Genomic DNA, 21,529 nt, shown 5'->3' with positions numbered 1-21,529 from the left:
TCCATTTTTTATCGCCAGTGACGCCAATGCGACGCAGAAAACCTTTTCTTTTCTGCCGTTCAAGAAGCATCTCACACGTCACCAAACGTCTCTCGATATCCCTCTCCTTCAATTGATGTGGCACCCAGTTACCTGCTTTCTGGACCATTCCCATCGCGTGCTAACGTTTACCGTCGATTCATATGTCAACATCCAACTCTTTTGACATCTATTGATCAATATACGACACATTTCAGCTGCACACGTACAATATATTTGACATCAGATTAAAAAGGATCTTTACGCTACAAACGAACTACTGTGATCGAGGCCTCAAATATATATCTTCAAATCACCAGTATATTGCTAGAGCGAACACAAAAATAGTATCAGCAGCGTCAACTCTTTTGCGAAGGCGGAAACTTATTCATATACCCATAATTTTGAGGTTTATAAAATGTTGAATATGCAAAATATTAGTTATAGTGTCCTTCAAAGTGAAATATCTTAGGTTCTTTTAAAGCTTTTTAGTTTTCTTTTTTTTAATTTTTAAGTATTAAATATATATGCATAGGTAAACACTTTTTTTATTAAAATGTTTTGGAGAAACACCTAACAACAAAAAAAAACTTCCTAAAAATTTTTAGCAAAAATATTTGAATTTTTTCCAAAAAAAATTTGTATGCACTTGTATATTTTATTCGAAAAAATTAAAGCAAAGAAAAGTAAAAGTATTAAAAAGAACTGAAAATATTTCTCTTGAATCTTACAATCAATAACTTTATTCTACATTTTTTCAGTTTCCTTTTTACTGTACTGCAATCTATAAATAATCACTTTTCTGAAAAATTAGCGTCAATGTTCAAAATTCTTGGCTCACTTGACATGGGATCACTCATTATTTAACTTAATTGTGCCATTGTTGTCTTTTACGAGTACCGCTGCCAACTGATCGTCACCAGAACTGTCCTGACTATTCATGTCAAAATATTTTATAATAGCCCCCGCAAATTTGATTTTTTTGGCTTTGTGTAGTAGTGTGGTAGTAATGCACTTATAAACCGAGAGTTGCTTGAGTTTAACTTTTTCTCATATGCTTTTTGACTTATCAGATTCTAAATGTATGCTAAATGAAAAAGTATTCATTATTAAATACAGGGTGGTACGTATAGGATTTAATTTAATTGGGGAGTGCGTAAGTCTGAAACTCAGTGCATGGAACAGCAAAATGATAGAAAAAGTGTTTGCTAATAGCAGTCGCTCCTTGACTGGCTATGGCAAACCTCCGAGTGTATTTCTGTCATGAAAAAAACTCCTCATAAAAAACCATTTGCCATTTGGAGTCGACTTAAAACTATAGGTCAAACAAATAGGAGGAGGAGCTCAGCCAAACACCTAACAGAAGTTCACGGGCCAGTTTTTTTTCTTAAGTAACTCCGTTGTTGTTGTTGTAACGTCATAAACATTCCCCATACATATTCAGGGAATGCTGCTGAAGTGACAGTCCTTGGCCGGATATAAGTCCAGTTCGTTCCAGTTACGTAGAGTCGACTGTCGTGAGAACGTTTAATTTACTCCGTTTATATAATCGCTTGAGTCTTTTTGAATAAATGTATTTTTAATGAAAATAGGTATGTATTAAAGGTTGCTTTAAAAAATTGGAAAATGGGATTTCATTTTCAACTCTTGAATCGTCTTTAGATGGTTGACGTTAAATTCATGCATAACAGCGCTCCACAAAAAATAGTCTAATAGAAGCAAATCGTAGTTTTTAGATGGCCAATTGACCTCACCGTTCCGGCTGATTGTACGATTTTCGCAGGCTTTCGAAGATTTTTGAGTGCGTTTGATTTTTGCCAAATTTTTTCAAGCGCAAAGCGCCTCATTTGTAAATTTCTATAAATATAACCTAACTTTCTGACAAATCACAAATTTTATTTTAGCCCTCGGCGTAATAATTTTTTTAGTGGCAAGTGCTAAATGCACCACCCTATAATACTCCAACAGAATAACGTATATACATGCATACATACTTATATCTGAAAACGTACATTGTACTGATCATTAATGTGAATTAATGTCAGGTATTGTCAACATTAACGATTTTTTTGCAATAATTTGCATAATAGAAAAAATACAATTTTCTTTGTTGACAATATTCTACAGTTTGTTAATTTTTTTAAGAGTCCAATTAAAAAAAATTAAGTTGGCTGCTATTTACCAGACAATTTTGATGACTTTCAAATAAATTTACTTCTATGAATAAACTCCTTTCGTAACGGAATGATGCACAGAATGCAACCTTGACGTATCTAAGTCGATAGCAAAACACTCGGTATATACAGATAGTCTGCCTAATGGAAGCGTGACTGCCAATCGATTCTGATTTTGGCCAATTCGATTCTAACAAACTGCACCGGATGGGTTTATAGTATATTTACTTATATATTCTACGCAATATATTGAATGGAATCTTTAGTCACCACCATCAGCTATAACGGCTTCACATCTTGAAGCCGTGAAATGAAATTTGAAAAAGTTGAGCCAAGAAGCACCGGGATATTTGGTAAGTCCTAGAACACTCAGGCTAAAAAGTCCATTGTATTTAAAGCTCTGGAAAGTAAAAGGGTAGATAGTCAAGGAGGAAAGGAGAGAATTAACAGGAAGAAAGAGATAGGATAAAATAGAGACATAGAGGTAGCTAGACCTGTAAGAATGTTCCAGATCTTTGGCAAGACTGAAAATATCCTCCATTTTGAGAGAACGAATATTACACATTCTCATGACATGGGAACACAAAATTCGTAGCCTTGCAGGACACTCTCAAAGAAAATGCGCAGTGTTATCCTCCTCCTCTAACCAAGTCATAGAAATCATGTTCTCAATGATTCCAGTAGTGCTCAGACCACATGGGTTACGTTCTCTAATAATACTAACCTTCAACCGGACGTCTTTTCTACTAAGTTTTAGTAGAAAGTTCGACTGCTTGTTATAGACCGGACCATCACTCTTTATGTTAAATTGCATACATAATCGCTAAACCAATTCATGATTTTTGTAGAACTGATGCCGATTATTGCTTTTTCACTCTACACATCTTCAGCTTCGATATTTGGGATGGTTGTATTCTGGCAAAATACAAGGTGGGCTAGTTCTTGCAAATATCTGGCAGCTGACGGTAATAATGATTTTTGGTAAATTGTATTCATCAAAACTGCATTCGAATTAGCGATATACACAAATAAACGGTCAAATCCTTTTCCAGCCCCAAGCATGCTTAACAGCCCCAAACATGCTTAACAGCTCGTTGAAGTTGTCGATTATCCACAGTACACCAGAACCGACGTATGCAACTATTATCCTAAAAGAAAGACAATTGCTCAACTCCGTTCTAAATTTGCATTAGCTCATGCAAGTCCTTTTTCAATGTGTGACAATGGGAGCAGCGATTTTTTTCATTATGCCCCGGAATTTGAGGTCTTCTGCAAGTAAACATCCTCGAATCGTGTCTTTGGATACATTAACACGCCTTTTCCTGCATCAGCCTCACGTAACGATAAGTTCAGCTTTGTCACAAATAAATCAGTGATCTTCTTTCGTCCGGGAAAGGCGTCATGGTTTTTAACTTCGGTATACCATTTCAACCAGTCTTCGGCTTCTTCGAATATTTTGCTGCAGATAAACGTGACGTTTTTGGTTCTTTAGGAAGTGTACATAGGAACACTGCTTCAAATCATCGTTCATAAGCGGAGTCCATTTTGTAAAAACAATGCACGTTTTTTAAAATCAACCCAGAGCTTGCAAATTGCGCAACGCGTATTGCGAAAAAGACGCAGCTATTTAGCGGCATTAAAATGTTTCTATAATGCAACTTTGAATTTGAATTATGCCGGTCACGCTTCCGTTACATAGACTACACATTTGTACATCACCCAGAATGCGAGTTCCGTATAATTTGGGTTCTTTCATATAAATTCTAAGTCTTTTGTGGTAAGAGATAAGAATAAATTTTGATCGAAAATGTTTACCCAAAACAAAATTTTTTTCCAAATTTTTTTTTTGGAAGACTTCTAATAAATAATATATTAAAAACTTTTGAAAGTATCAGCTTAGAAAAAATAGTTTCAAACACAAACAGGCAAAGTATTTTAACCCCACATTTCCTTTCGCTTTCATTTCAGTGCCACCAGCACGCGTGAACCTCCATCCCGCCTCTCATCATCCTACACCTCATTAACCCATCAACAATTGCTGCTCGAAGTCACCATGCAACAGCCGACCAACTATTACACACAAACCGAAAGTGAATTGCTGCAACTAGAAGCTGCCGGTGGACATTTACCCGAATACGAACAACTACAACCAGAAGCCTCATTATTGCAAACACAGACACAAACAGCAACCTCCTCATCATCTCAACAGCAGCTGTCACAGTTACAACAGTCGACACAAGCACAACAAACACTCCCAACAACAATAACATCTCTCAATAATTTGGAACGTGCCACGCCCAATTCATCCACAGCCGCCACACCTACACCGACCACTGCTAGCAATTTGGAAGCATCATCGAGCAGCACAAGCAACGGTGGCGGCAGCAGTAATAGTACGACCCCTCAACATTTTGCGGCTCCACTACAGCGTCGCTGCCAAGCACCGCCACCATCATTGCCACTCAGCTCGATTTCATCACCGCTGCGAGCAGCCAACTACAAGACGGCTGCCTATCATCAGCACCAACATCATCAGCAGCAGTTGGAATTCCAGCGAAATTCCCAATCGGACGATGATAGTGGCTGCGCGCTAGAGGAGTACACGTGGGTGCCGCCAGGGTTACGACCGGATCAGGTGAGTGACGAAAAATGTGAAGATGAAAATATGTTACAAAATGTTTGTAGCTGCAACTCTGCCCACCTTAACGAAAAATTAGATATCTGAAGATTCTGATTTTTTTTAGTGAAAGGTAAAATTAATATATAAGGAATGTATAGCAAAATAATAGAGCGAAAATTCAAAAATCGGTCAGAGGTAACTAAAAATTATATCATAAATTTAAAAATTAAAAAAAAAAATATGTATTTAACGCCACAAATTGGAGAAAGAGCTCAGTCAAATACCCAAAAATGATGTAAGCTCCAATTATATATATGTACATATATATACATAGTACATACATATTTAATAATCTGACATGGCATTATTTTCACTTTAACATATTGGAATTTTATCGAAATTTTTTCCAAGAGTATTAATGTTTCATAAAATCGTTGGTAAAAAGTTCAATGTGGTGTAGCTCATGCAATTTTCGAAATTTTTTAAATCGTATAGTTAGTATTCGAGCTAGAATAATTTGAGAGTTTCAATAGCTTTTTACCATTGAGCAGATAGCTTCGAATTCTGCAATGGACTGTCATATTGCCCCTGAGCATTATCAGTTTGTCTTTACGGAGGCTTACGAGATGCTTAAATCTGTTTAGATTGAACCCCCCAGTAAACTCTAGGTTAGATTAGGTTATGGTGGTAGTCGGTCCGTACGACCAACTCACTTAGACCTTTCAGGTCCGTTGTGATACCACAGTGCGACACGGTAACCTTAATTATTTATCTTCATGAAACCATTTTGTGGTTCTTATGCCGCGCAGGATTGGTCTAATCCCCACGCCAGTCAGTTCTATAAGATAATTGGAAGGCCTGCTCTGATTTTAGGAAGTGTTTAACTGTTTCTTCCTCATCTCTACAACTTCTACAATATTCATGGGAGAAAACTCCTAGTCTGAAGGAATGCCTGCCAAATAGCCAATGACCTGCTATACAAACCACGACCTTCAAGATATCATCTCTTGAGAGGCTAAGCAAACCCTTTGTCTTTTTCTTGATTATTTGCGACCATAGTAGCCTAGCTGTTACGCATGTATTTTCATCTCTCCATGATCTATAGGCCTCTTGCTTATAGTTGTTTTTGATTATTACTTTACTCGTGGCCATAGGTATCCCAATGGTACTTTTATCACTGAGCAGTTAAAGAGCAGTACCTTTCCTGGCTAGCTCATCGGCTTTACAGTCTCCTTCAATAACATTGTGGTCCAGAACCCAAAAAAGACTGACCTTGAATACGACGCTAATATCATTTAGGGCTGCCCGGCATTCCTATGCAATCTTTGATCTTAGTATAGACGCATTCATTGATTTAATGGACTTATAGTAGTTTTTGTTACGGCATGCGTATTTACTAATAATACTATTTAGATATGCCGCCACTTCTTTTATAGCTAGACCAGTAAAGTCAAAGGTAGCTTCATTTTTTGGTGCCAGCTTATATCTCTAAGCCTTGGCTCTTTGAGCTTTTACTTAATATTGCCCCATAGCAAGGAAGAGCTCACGTCCATTAGTAACGAGGCCGCAGTCTCTCTTCCCATTGCTTCAGCCGCTTCATTTCGAGATATTCACAAGTATCCTGCGACCCAGATAAGCCTTATGGAAATGTGAGGATTAATGATCCAAAATCCTTTGGTTTCTAAAAGTCCATCACCCTAAAATTTTACCAATTTACAGAAAATTCAGAGACCCCATACAAATCTTGATATAATATTTCCATAGATTTTTACCCTAATATCATTTCTACTTGTCGCTTTCCCTAAAGCTTTTAAAATAACACCTATTGGTAGTACTTTTCTCTGTACTGTTACTCACCGTTCTGTTAAGCCCCTACATTTGTTGAGAGTTTCAGCTTGTGTTCGGTGAGTGTTTTCTCCGACCCTTAGCGTTCAACTTTTGATCAACAGGAATTCGCAACAATATTTCTCAAAGTATTCTTCATTCATGCGTTGTTTGATTCCCACCACGCTTGATATTATTATATTAGTAGTCGGAAAAACGTGCAAGAGTTTTTTGATCAGAGATACCAGTTCATCGGACATAGCATATTTTGCATTATCGCTATCACTCACATTATCACAATCACAAATAAGTAGGCTGTTCCGAAACTTGGCACGAGAAGTCTGCAGTAATCTGAGACTTATAATGACTAGAGACTAAGAGAGCTTCGGATTTACTTAAATTTTAATTTTTGAAATGAGCTTAATATAACTAAATGGACACGTCAAAAATCGGAAAGAAGATTATTGCAGGTAAACTTTACGGAAGAAGCCCGAGAAAGGTACCATCACAGCAGCCACGACATGTACAGGCTAGAAAAAATTTTCTGAAAAGCACCCCCTTTGGCTAGATAAAAAATGTAGAAACATCAACATTATGGGAAGACCAAATAATATTTCTTTTAACCATAAATGTGCTATTGAATAAAAGAAATTATGGATGCCAAGTTGTACCTTGACATAATCGACTCAGCCTTGCCATCACATACGACGTGGAAGGCGCCTCTGAATTTGGTATACTTATATATTCAACACAACAACCTGAAGCATACCAGCAAGTTGGCAAGAAATTTGTTTGTTTCTAATGGGGTTGGGGTCAGGTGACTGAGCCGGCTAGCTCATGAAAACCTTTAACCAGAGAGAGGCAAAGTTAATCCCACAAATATCAAGAAATTCTGGAAAATTGCGAGGAACGTGGGGAAGAACGTGGGGACCCAGAGCTGTAGGTGGTTGGTGTACTCTATGCCGCGTAGGTGCTAGCAGTACTCGTCCAGAAAGGGCCATTTAATGAAACATTAATAACACTAGTTTACACCAAAAATGTTCCTCGACCAAAAGGCGTTTTTTAGACTAATTTGAGGTCGCTGAAACCAAAAATGAATTTTCTTTTTTTTTCAAAGAAGGGTTTCCGAGATGTTCCCAAAAAACCTGTTTTTTGGGCAATAGTGCAGTTATTACCTGCAATCTCGAAAACAGTGCGCGCCATTTCTTTGAAGTGCATAAATTTCGAAAGGCACACATATAACCTACATGGCAATATATAATTCGTGTCAATGGCAGTCGTGGATGCAACTTCATGAAGATTCCGTGCAACATAAAGGAAGAAGTTCGAGAGTAAAAACGTATTTTCGACCTCAAACATAGCCAAGTCAAAAGCTGCAAAATCACACGTGTTGGCTTTATGGGTCATAACTTCTACACTTTTTCGTCGTAATAACTGCACTATTGCCCAAAAAACAGGTTTTTTGGGAATATCTCGGAAACCCTTCTTTGAAAAAAAAATAAAATTCATTTTTGGTTTCAGCGACCTCAAATTAGTCTAAAAAACCCCTTTTGTTCGAGGACCATTTTTGAAAGTGAAAATTCGTAAACTAGTGTCATTTAAATCTTATTTGGTTATATGACGAATTAATTTTTGTTACAATACTCTGACTGCTGCTACTTTATAACCACAGCCAAATTGTTTCCTTTCACACATAATTTTTTTTATAAAAAGTTTTTCTTATAAATTAAAGTCTGAAATTTCGTTCTGAGATATTTTTTCTTCCATAGAAAGTTCGATTTAATGTCACTGCTATTACTTTGTGTGTTCATAAAATTATATTTCAATTTTTTCAAACCAATTAAACAATTATCGAGTGCCACTTGATAGGTTTCTCTTTGTTTTTCTAACTTTCCTCGTCTTTTGCCTCTTTATGCCAAACTCATGCTCGCCAAATCTAAACTTCCCACACGCATTGGCCTAACTTTGTATTCGAGTCATGTAAAACCAATCATTTAGTCAACCAGCGAGTGCCACCTTATGTGGGCATAAAATACCGAAATGGCTATTGCTGTTGACTTTTACGATTTTTTTCCGCAGCAGCTCTTTCCAATCTTTTTGCTTTTACGGTTTTCGGCGCAGCTATCAATCGAAAGTGGCGCGTTTTCACTTTTTTACTGGCGATTTTCTACAACTCAACGTCATTCGCATTTCAGCTACACTATGTGGCATGCCACAAAGTTGTATTGAATACCAAAAAGACAAAAGAAAAACAATAAAGCAATAAAAAAGAGAAAAATCGTTAACACTTTTATTTTCGTCGCGCTGATTTTTATGAATTTTTTCTGCAACACACTTCAAAGTTTTATCTGCTGATACCTAAACATTTCGTTTTCGTATTTTTTTTCTCTTGTCATTGAGTAGTATTCGCAACAACTATTAAGTGTTGTTGCATGCACACATGCAATCTTGTTATGTTGTAACCAAAAACAGTCTTAAATGTTTTTTGGCTACGTGTAAAAATTCGTGTTCATTAGACACCGTAACAAAAGCACTCGTAAAATGTTGCTGTAATAATTTTCTTTGAAAATGTTTTTAATTCTCCTTATTCATAGATACCTATGTACATACATGTATATGTACACACCGCTTAAACATGCACAAAGTGTGCAGTTACTTACATATACATATGCAAGTCGGCATCCACATCAATTCATGTGCATATCTTAAATATGTATCAACAAATTCATGTATGCATTTATGCCAGCTGCCACTGCGCCAACTCACTTGGCTTGTAAGGAAATTTTCAAACGTTTTAGTTCGTAATTGCGCTGCTTTTCATTGATTTCTGATCGAAATTGTTTATAATTAAATGTAGTTATCTCAAGCCTACGTTGGCAATTTTCGTAATCTCAAATGATTTCAGTGGATTTTTGGCATAACATCTTTTTTTCGAAACCGTTTGAGCAAAGCTGCGAAATAATTGCTTTTCATTTGAAATTAAAGATATTTACAGCTGATAAATGTAATTAGAGCTGAATCATATATGTTCATATATATGCGTTAATGTCTAAAATTGCTTATTGCTAAGTGAGTTATAGTAATTTACGAGTTAATTACTTACTTTTCGAGTTAAATGAAATGATAGCCATCTGCGTAAATGAAAAATATTTTGCAATTATTTTGAAATTGAATTTCCTAATTCCATTTGTTAGCTTAGTAATAGCATTATTTATTATATTGTATATAAAATAAAAAAAAATTATAATAGGCAATTTAAAGTTCATTTTTTAAACAACTTTAGCACAGGGAGTCATTTGCAAATTTTGTGGATTTTTTTGTTACTACTTGAATATTAATATTTTTTTATGAAAATACAGCTAATTTTTTAACAAAAACCATGTAAGAGTAAGTTTAAAATTTTAAGCAAATTAAAATAAAAAATAAAAAAATGTAATCGTTTTTTAATCGTAATTAAACAAAAAAAAACCATTCTGGCAGCCAATTTAATAGGCGGCCGCCGTCGCCAAATAGATTGGTGCGTGTCTACCATTCCGAAGTGCATAGGCTCGAATCTCCATGCATGAAACACCAAATGATAGAAAACGATTTTTCTAACAGCGGTCGCCCCTCAGCAGGCAATGGCAAACCTTTGAATGTATTTCTGTCATGGAAAAGCTTTCCAAAAATAAATATTTCACGTTCCGAGTCGGCTTAAAATTGGAGGTCCCTCCACTTATGGAACAACATCAAGACGCACACCACAAATAGGACGAGGAGCTCGTCCAAACTCTCAGTAAAGGGTGCAAGCGCAAATTATATATATTTTTATAGCCCCTTCTATTTTAGTATAATAAAGTGAAAGTTTCAAATTATCGCCAGCAGAAACAAAACAAAAGAAATACAAAATTTAATGCGATTTTTAAGTAACATGAAAGTCACTTTATTACACCAAAATTCAATTGACTTTAAAATTTTTCTGAAAACTGAGATCAAAAAGTCTAAATTTTGATGAAAATTTGTTGATTTTTTTGTTTTTTACAAATAGTGAAATTGTAAATTATATTCTGTTGTGCTACAAACTATATTTTTATGAAAAATTTTCTAAAAAGAAAAAAATTAAATAAGTAATAAAAACTGTACAATATGTGACGCTACTATAATATTATTGTGCGCATCAGTGTATATACAATTATAATTGGCGCCTGTACGCCATATACTTTGTTGGGTGTTTGGTAGAGCTCATCCTCCAATATGCTTTGCGTGTCTTCACGTTGCGCCACAAATGAAGGGCCTTACAATTTATGCCGCCTCCGAACGGCAGTTAGATTGTTTTATTTAGAAAAAACGTGTAGTCTTAAGTTTCATCCCCTCAATGGCCCTGAATCCGGAACCTCCCGAAAGGTAATCACGCACATATCCATTCAGATATATAGTCGCCGTACATAATTTCTAAAACAGAGACAGAGCGAGTTTTTGATAGCACTGAAAGAAATTTCTCTAAGCTTCTGGAAATAAAAAGGATTGTGGAAAGTTAAATTGTGTGCCTGTATGAACTTTTCCGTTTTGATAATTGCACTTGTCTTCATGAAAACCCGCAGTAACCTATTACTAGCTTATTCTTTTGCATAATGGCCTTCCGAAGTTAAAAACTGAAGAGGCTTCACCCATAAACAAACAAATCCTTCGACCTTAAATTTATTGGGATGCACTTTTACAAAGTGGTGTAATTATATACCCCGAACACTCAAAAAGAAAATATCGTGCGAAAAAAAGTTTCCCTCTTTGGTGATTCCTTTAAAAAAAATTATGCCCTCGTTTGAATGAAACAACCCGCAAATAGCTAACAATTTTTTTTTATAATTACACTTTAAAATAAGACTCAATAAATTTTATAATAAAGTTAACTAAATCCATACACAAGTAAAAGAAAAGTATTAAAATAGCTAGTTACTTAAGAGACTTCAACGTTGCTAATTACGAAACAGATATTCAAATTTCAAAAAGCCAGACGGCAGTTTCACTTGTAAATTTCCTTTTAATAGATTTCCAGTGTAGTTAACTACGAAACTGATATTCAATTTTTAACTACGTTAGTTTCACTATTGTGAATTGAAAAAAAAATAACCGGCGACAAATTCGTAAGCAGAGACTCCAAAAACCTTCGAGTTTCGAACCAGGCAAAGCAAAAAAATATCTTCGGAAACTTTCTATCTTCAACAGCCGCATTCCAGCTATCTAGCTATCGGACAATCGACAGCTTTAGACTGTTTATCATACATATCGACGGCTCTTGCAATCGGAAGTCTGTGCAATACTTGAAGTAGCAGACTGAATAACTAGCAAAAGCTAGTGAGAAACTAAAATCAGGGACTGTAGTGACAACCAAGGACTTAGAAACCGCTCGCACCAATTAAAAATTCTTCATGAATATAAGTCGAGGCTAAACTCTGTTGCAAAATGAAATGAGCTTGAACTTATGAAGATGCCGGGATATAACGGTGTTCAAAGAAAAAAACTAAGGCTGATAAATTGGTGAACTGCGGCATAAGCGCCAATATTAAACGAAAATGCTGTGGTACAAGAAGGTTTTTATAAGTAAAGCTCATGAGAGCCGTTGGTGCAGTACTGACACCTACAAATCAAACACGTTTTTCCTGAGCAGTCTTGGCGAGATGGACGAGCAAATATACCTTCTCCTTCTCACAAAAAGAGTGAGCTAAGGATCCCAATAGAACTAATTATGGAACACTACGCATAGGGACGACATATGGTCACCATCAGCATCATCGTGGATACCGTATGTACATACATACACCTTGTTTGGTGGATGAGGATAGTACGGAGCATTTTCTCTACTGCTATTCGGATTCCGCCAGATTTAAGCGGTAAAGTTTTGGTTTGGATGCATTAAGAATGGAGGAGCTACATTCTATTTGCCCCGACAAACTCCTAAGATTCATAACAAATATGGGAAATTTACAGGGAAGTAATTAATACTTTGCGGCTGCCGTAGCCGAATGGGTTGGTGCGTGATCACCATTCGGAATTCACTGAGAGGTCGGTGGTTCGAATCACGGTGAAAGCAAAATTAATAAAAACATTTTTCTAATAGCGGTCGCCCCTCGACAGGCAATGGCAAACCTCCGAGTGTATTTCTGCCATGAAAAAGCTCCTCATAAAAATATCTGCCGTTCGGAGTCGGCTTGAAACTGTAGGTCCCTCCAATTGTGGAACAACACCAAGACGCACACCACAAATAGGAGGAGGAGCTCGGCCAAACACCTAGCAGAAGTGTACGCGCCAATTATTTTTGTTTTTTTTTTTTTTTTTTTTTTTTTTTAATTAATACCCACCACACCTGTGGCCTTACGTGCAATGGACAATAATATTGCCTGAGTGCTTGGAAAAATAGCCGCGTAAACGCATTCCATTCAAGATAACATCATTACTATTAATGAAATTTCTTTCACTTTGGATCAATCTTTCACTCCACTTTTCAGTTTATTAGTCATTTGACTTTTGTAATCGCCAAATCGTATTTTACACTTGCCTTCATTCTGCGTTTTGCTGCCGATTTTACGGATCCATACACTCACTATTTACTTCACTTGTACGATTTAAGCTGGATTATGCCGTCTTTATTAAGAGGACATATAATATATAAGTGCCACATCAGTGTACTTGAACGCATTCAAAAGAAGTTTTTTCGCTTTGCAATCAGATCTTCAAACTGCACTGTTCCGATTTCTACATAAAATGCAATGTGTGCATTACTAAATTTAAAATCGTTGTAAAGTAGAAGAAGTATACTTTCACTATGCTTTGTTTTCGGTATTATAAATGGGTCGGTTGACTCGCCTTTACTCTTGGAGCGCATTCATTTTCAGATACTTCGAAAAATCTTCGGAGTAATGATTTATTTTTCCTATAGCGGGTTAGAGCTGTTTGTGCCTTGAAAGCACCTTTGATTAGAACGTTGAATGAGTTTAATCAGCTTTCAAGTTCTTTATTGGCTTTTGATTTATCTTAAACACTATCTTAAAACATAATTTCAAATTATCAATCAATGCATTTTTTGTATAATTACGAAGTATGTGCATCTATAATAATTGTTATTGTTAGTTTTATAATATAGTAATATTAAAAGACCTCTGTTCTGTCGCCCCAATTGAAAAAATTATGTCGAACAGTTACTAAGATATTATTTGTCACTATTCACAACACAAAAACAGATCTTTAGAACAAGTGACATGGAGCTCAAATTTAGAGTTACTTCCCCATTGACATTTTATAATTATGATAGATGATATATTATATGTATGCATGTATGTATGGACGAGTAAATTGAATAAACTCTGTTCAACCCATAACTCCGTGCACTTTTTCAAATCACACCACTTATTTTCGTAACTCCGCACCTGTTTCCAACGATGACGGAAATAACGTTTTTATAGCATTCAGCTTTATCTGCGTACATACTCGTCCAACGTTTTTCATTTGGGCAAAGCACCCAATCGATTGACGCCACTCCGTTTAATTTAGTATACCAGCGTGATTTGAGCGACATTTTCCGATTGCGGACAACTGCAATTAATAACACTTTTTTGAGTGTTTTGTATTTTTTATTTCATTTATTTTTTTTTTTTTTCTTTTAGTTTTGTTACAAACATTTTTCATGTTTTAGTGGCCCCCTGCTAATCAGTAGGGGAGGCGACCTGCGTTCGTACAGTGAAAATTTAACGCCACCATCGAAATAGTTTAGCGGCGGCGGTATAGAGAAAAGCATAAATACATAGCAGGCTGCCTTGCTGTGCAGCAGGAATACCTGGTAGGAGAGAGATAAATGACACATGAAGCGAAGGGGCACCTTGGGTGCAGCTCATGTGTATGCAGATGTGTTGTCTACGGGCGTCGTGCTGCTGTGGTCTACAGTTGCCTGTAGTATGTGCTATTATGTATGTGTATGTGTGGTGGGTTGCACTGACACTTTGAACCAAATAAATGGTTGTAAAATATTTTTCCTGTTGCTGCTGCTGCTCTGCTGTAGTGTTGTTACCCTATTAAGCCTGGTTGAAAATGACCAAAACAAAATTTATCGTAAAGACGCACTGCTGCCGTGGCGAATCGACTTAGTTGGGAGAGTGAAAGTGTTGTGACTGCGTGTATATTTTGATTAATTTCGGCGTTACTTGGTTGCTGTAGTATTTTGGAGGAGGATTTCGAGTGGGAAAGAAAAGGGAGAGATTTGTTACAAATTGAGGAAGTTTTGAAATAATGTATATATTGAAAGTATTGGGAGAAAACGGGTCGTGGCAATAATCTGGTAATCAGTGACTTTAATCGAAGTAATAGGGTAATCTGAAAACTTTGGCAATATTTTGATTTTCAAAGAACTGCAGGCTACGGCGCCAGGTAAATGTAGAATTTATTTATTTATTCACCTACAAAGGTACTTACGGACTGCTAGATTAGGTAAACATTTTAAATAAATTAAACTTAAAATTAAATATATTTATATTTAAATTTATAACTATGGGGTAAATGATATCGGCTCATTATATGCATAATTAGATTTATGTACAGCGCCCGTAAAAATTCTAACCTGCTTCAATCTACATTTAGGATAATTAAGATATAGCAAATTGTATAGCGGCTGCCGTAACCGAATGTGTTGGTGTGTGACTACCATTCGGGAGTGCATAGGTTAGAATCTCTGTGCATAAGCATCAAATAATAGAAACATTTTTTTCTAAAAACGGTCGCCCTCGGCAGCCTTCATTTCATTTCATTTCATTTATTGCCCAAATCATTTTAACATAGCAGTTTACAAAGTTATGATAAAATTAGATTATTTAGCATTATCCTAACATACATTTGTATTTATCTAGGAGTTTAAAACTTATTTTTTCTTTTGATTATACAATAGGTTATCATTATTATTTGTATTTCTGCCATGAAAAAGCTTCTCATAAAAAATATCTGCCGTTCGGAGTCGGCTTGAAAATGTAATTCCCTCCATTTGTGGAACAACATCAAGACGCACACCACAAATACGAGGAGGAGCTCGGCCAAACACCCAAAAAAGATGTATGCGCCAATTAAATATATATAAGCCATTAAGGGCATTACTTATAAACGCTATTGAAATGTAACTTCTTCCATCAGAATAGCTCTACAAGCCTAACAGTTTACGCCTAGCCAAATAATCGGGATAACCATTTGGCCAATACAGTTTGGATAATGCAAATTTAATAGACATTTTTTGCACTTTTGAATGATTTTCGTAGTAACGGTTCCAAATTGTGAAACAAAAATGTAGGAGACTGCGCATCAACGAAACACCATCATCATTATTTGACGCTACAGCTTTGTATAAGCTTTGGCGTACTGCACGAAAAGTGTCCATTTCACCCGATCCTTGACTGATTCCCTCCAGTTGTTGACCTTGAGTTTCCTCATGTCGTCTTCTAGTTTGTCGTTCGATCTTGATCTGTCTTGCTTAGCGTCAATTTTTTTCCGTTCCATTCTCATAGTACGGCCAAGACATCTTAGTCTTTGAGCTTTGGTGAAACGCACAACATTGTGTTGTCTCCTCTTATAAGTTGGTCCAGTTTATGGTTCCATTTAATACGCCATTCGCCGTTGTATTTGACTGCATCGAAGATTTGCCTCAAAATTTTCCTCTCAAATACTTGGAGTTTCTTTTGTTTTTTTTACTTACGAAACATTTACGCTTTTAAAACAACTTGATCAGAAAAATCTTCGAAGTTCTTACCAATAAACCCAATTATTGAAAATGCTTTACACAAGATATGGTCCACATGCTCCACAAAAGTTAGTTTTGAATCGGAAATCAGGCCCAGTCTTTCATCTCATTGATTTTTCATCTTGCCATCCAGATAGTAATTGAGAGTATAAGGACTAGCCGACCTACAATATGGCACAACGTAACATTTTTGACCATTTAGATGTAAATTATTCACTGTGCACCACGTGTGAAAATTTTCAAGGTCAATTGGGAGATTACTACAGTCAGTCACATCACGGTTTCGCAAAAATTAAGCTTCACATTATCCACGAACATTAAACATTTCGCTTTAAGAAAATTATTTGGTAAATCGCTAATAAAAATGAGAAACAATAGTGGACCGCGGTGTATCCTCTGAGGTATACCAGTCCACGCGTTTACCATTACGGACGACTTTACGGTACAAAAAACTTCTTCCCATTTCAAAAAGTACTGAAAAATTTAGAAAGTACTCAAAAATTTAGAAAGCGAATTTTTATTCCGAAGGTAGAGAGCTTATTCATAAGAATAGTACTATTAACCTTGTCGAAGGCTTTTCGAAAATGTGTGTAAATAACATTAAATTGGGCTTGATCTTCAAATGCATTGATAATTTTGGAAGGAACGTACGAAATAGCAATGATATTGCATGGTTCTAAAATCCAAAAAACATATCAAATTATTGACCCTTTTTAGAAGCAAAGCGAATGTTAAAAAGGATATGGCTTTGAAAATTTACAACTAAGCTCCGAGTAGGAGATAAACATATTCCGATAACTTCGCATTAGGATGGGATTTAGCAACTACTGGGATTTAAGAACCAATTGGAAATAGTTTGAGTGTGTAACAAATTCATTCAGTGTCGATAATTTTTGTAGTTTTGGGTAACAAAGTGGTGATTACATTCACTTCAACCGATAGAAGACAAAATGAATTTGCGGGTGACTTAAACGCGATTTTAGAAAACTCTTTTGAAATATTTTACGCAATTTCCGAAACATACGGTGTTCAAGTAGATGAAAATACTTAATGGTCTGCCAACATCTACATAAATCGAAATTGTTTGCTTCGAAATAGCTTCCCTGCTCGCCCGCTGTGGTACAGATAACTTTTAAAAGAAAAGATATGCAATTCGCGGCAGTTCCTGCAACAAAACTGGCGAACAACGTGGTGTATGCTAACTCACAATTAATTAAACTAAGGGACAAATTAAAAATTATAAAAATAATTCCACAAGTGCAGGCTTACATATCAAAGAATTAATTTTAATCCCCAAATTGCGTTTCAATACCTTTTTTTAATGGGCAAAGTCGTAACTTTGAAGTGGTAATTGCATAGTTGTCGTTGATGTTTCTTCTCATTCTTTCGTTGTCCCTTCTGGACTCCCGCAGCGCAGTATTTTGGGGGCATTACTCTTCATCATCTCGTATAATGTACCACCTTGTAGGTGGCGCAAAATTAATCATTCAATCATAACTTTTGTTTTTGAATAAACTTTTTACTAAATACAAAAAAAATGGATTTGATTATGAAAGTCTTTACTTTGACCTTAACGCGCTCCATTGTTTGTCTGTTTGTATACTGCAGCTGTATAGTTCACAAGTATCAAATATGATTGAGGTACGACGCCATTGTAAAAAACACAAAAATTATGAATCTTCCAATGGGATGATTAATTTTATGCAACCTAATTATCTGAGTGTTTTAAATTTTTCGACATTTTCTTTATATGTAGCCAATTTAAAAATTGTTAGATAAATTTCAAGTCTTTCGAAAGCGTGTAAGCTCCAGTCAGATCTCAATAACATCTACTCCTAAATTTATGAAAAAGCTTACACATATAATTTTCTATGTTTATCCAGTTATTCGCCATCTCGTATATAGTTAGGAGTCGTATCCACCACCTTAAATAAAGTTTCGAATCTGGGTTTGATTTGTGTTTCAAAATTTTTATTTCTAAGCCATTTAAATTATATAAATTCTTAATCGTAGTCTACGCTTGAATTTATACGGCGCTTTGATTCAGACTTTGCCGATCCATACACGCTGAAGTTAATATTTACCTCGGTTTTATATTCAAAGTTGGAATATGTTGTCTTTTTATGGAGACCGCATCCATCACCTTTGCCACAAATAGACTTCAATGAATTGAAAAGAATTTTCTTCTTTTCGCTCTCAGATCGCATAATTTTCCGGATCCGATTACTTCGTACTATACAAAATATGGTTTAGTAAACTTTAAGTATTTACAAAGTAGAAGGAGTGCCCTTTCTTTCTGCTTCATCTTTGCAATAGTTTAAGTGCTTTTTTACATTCAAGCAGACACCTTCAAAGTAATGTATTTTTCGTTCTGCAGCGAGTTAGGACAGTTTATGCCTCTTATGCTTCGATACCTAGAACATTACAAGAATTTATTTAAATAAAATTTTATTTAATAAAACTCTACAGGTTTTCATTTTTAATCTTTTAAGCAAACTTCTAAATTATCACTGAATGAATTATATAGATAAGCGCGAACTATTTTATTAGTATGTAAGAAATCATATGCTGCTAGATTTAGTAAGCATAAAATGTACAACAGTTAGGCGCCAATATCAGCAAATTTAAACCAAATTTAAACCATAGTTATATATTTACTAGACATGACAACTCCGCATCAAAAGCCATAAGCGGCACATTGCCAATTAGTTGTGAACCTGGTGCTATTAATGCACTAAAAAATTATTGCATTATGATACTTTTCTTCTTAAACAAAATGATTAGAAGACTTATTCGAAAATCTTAAACCTCTTTTTCTATTGTTACAGGTCCGCTTGTACTTCTCACAACTGCCCGACGATAAGGTACCTTATGTCAACAGTGCCGGCGAAAAATATCGAGTTAAACAGTTACTGCACCAGTTGCCACCGCAAGATAACGAGGTGAGTGAACACTACGAATACAATTCCCCTCAGAAACAAACAATTAGAAGCTCTAAAAGATATTTGGAATTAAGAAAAAGAACAAATTGTTTGCAAAACAAAAAAAGGCAAGTTGCCAAGTAACTGAAAATGACTGCGGCCTTCAACAATGAAAATCCAAAGTGGCATTTTATCAGAGCAGACAATACTAAAAAAACGAAAAACAACTAGCTATTTAAAAAACACAGCAGTAGTTAAAAAACACTGTACAAATGTGAAAATGAAACCTTTCAAAAGTTTTTCCTTTTCACTTGTAAGATTAAAAAACTTTGGCTTTTTATTTGCTACTTCGACTTCAACTTCGACTTCAACTTTGTCTACAACTTTAGCTGCATTGTCGCGACCGTTGAGGACGTGCAAGTGTATTTTTTAATTAAAATTTACTACAATTTTCTGACGCTCATTCTTTTCTACATCTTTTTGTTTTCTTCTTGGCTTCCGTTTTGTTGTAGGTGCGCTACTGCCACTCACTAAGCGATGAGGAGCGTAAGGAGCTGCGCATATTTTCGGCACAAAGAAAACGTGAAGCATTGGGACGTGGTGCCGTGCGTTTACTTTCGGATGAGAGGCCTTGCAAGGGGGTGAGTTGTTTTTCTATAAATAGGAAGAGCAAGTGTGGGTATTAAATAAATTTGGTAATAATTTGTTGAATATATTTTGAGTTGAATTTAATGAGTGCTGAAGTGAATTGTAAGTGCCGTGATGTAGAATTAATTAATATCTGAAAACTGAGACACTTTCGGGCAAATTCGAAAACGCGTAGCGAAACGACTATTTCCACTAAAAAACCAAGAGATGGAGGTCTTGAAACTACTAATGATCAGATGCTTATAACGAGTTTTTTAATTTGTATTTATTGAATTATTAAATTTTGTAAATTTTCCATACTAAAGGAAAAACACTTACCAAACACCTGATAAAAGTGTACGCGCCAAATATTTTATCCCTACAAACCATAAAGTAAATAAAATTCCTTAAGTTGATAAACAGCATTCAAAATATTTCGACACCCCTCCTTGAAAGCGAAATCTGAAGGCCGGTAATATTACATATGGAGATCGAAACCATGTTTGTACGCCTTTACTTGTTTGAAGCGCTTCTAAAAGATTTCTAAAACCCCAAAAGAAAACAAGGCATACAAAATCTTTATACTCTTTCTCAATAGATTCTAAAGGGTGGCGCAAAATTAATCGGGTGGCGCAAAATTAATCATTCAACTTTTTACTAAAAAAAAAAAACTATTTTGAATGACGGAAATCTTTATTTTGACCCTTACGTGCTCCATTGATTGTCTGCTTGTATGCTGCAGCTGTCTAGCTCACAAGTGTCAAATATGATTGCCGTAGGACGATATTTGCAAATATTATAAATCTTTCCATAATTGATTAATTTTGCGCCACCTGTTATATCCGGTCAAGCTTCTCCTTCAATTCAAATGTGCGTCTTGGAGTTGATCCACAAATATTTTATCATTTGTGAAGTACCCCACTTCCGAAATAAAGCAAAATACAATGTAAATTACACTAAGGAATAATGTCACCATTATATAATGTCATAGCGTGAGCGATTCCATGCCAAGTGATTCAAGTATTTTGGGCATTATCGCAATTCTTCTAAAAATAGTTTATTTGTAGACTTGAGTCATTGAACAGATCCATAAGTAAAAATACTCTCAGCTGGTCGTCAAAATATGCCCACAGCTGACACCATCAAAACGATATTTTCTGTAACATAGTTGCATAAAAAATGATTAAATTTCATAGAAACTCGTATCAAAACGTCTAAAAATTGTCGTAAAATGTTGAATTACATATATTTTATCCTAAAAAATATAAACAAAAGTATTGTAAAAATATAAAAAAAAAACTCTACCAACATTGTCAACATTGAATAGATCTAAAAATTATGAAATTTTTTGGAAAATTTCTTCTTTCTCAGGACTACAAATAAACCAATTTTTAGAAAAATCTCGTATGTTTTCTATCGACTAAAAATGAGTGCCTTCAAAAAGTCATGCGTGGTTTGAAAAGTTGAAAAACTTTTGGTGTTATTTGTTGAGCTCTTAGCCACAAATTGGTTCACAATGATAATCTTGTATATTTTGTAAGATGACGCGTTATCGTGGTACGAATTTCTTTTTTTTTTCTAGAAATCTGGACTTCCT

General features: G+C 35.4%; 1 protein-coding gene across 1 annotated transcript in view; it reads left to right on the top strand.

The window, feature by feature from the left end:
* Positions 1-21,529, top strand: part of LOC129246239 (uncharacterized) — a 135,571-nt gene that overhangs the window by 90,575 nt on the left and 23,467 nt on the right. The window contains exons 2-4 of the mRNA XM_054884887.1: positions 4,161-4,827; positions 19,213-19,326; positions 19,818-19,946. Coding sequence (XP_054740862.1) covers positions 4,161-4,827; positions 19,213-19,326; positions 19,818-19,946 — 910 coding nt within the window. The remainder of the gene's footprint in view (positions 1-4,160; positions 4,828-19,212; positions 19,327-19,817; positions 19,947-21,529) is intronic.

The sequence above is a fragment of the Anastrepha obliqua genome, chromosome 4, assembly GCF_027943255.1.
Source record: "Anastrepha obliqua isolate idAnaObli1 chromosome 4, idAnaObli1_1.0, whole genome shotgun sequence".
Classification (NCBI taxonomy): domain Eukaryota; kingdom Metazoa; phylum Arthropoda; class Insecta; order Diptera; family Tephritidae; genus Anastrepha; species Anastrepha obliqua.
The sequence above is the reverse complement of the archived record's forward strand: the minus strand, read 5'-3'. Positions and strand labels throughout refer to the sequence as shown.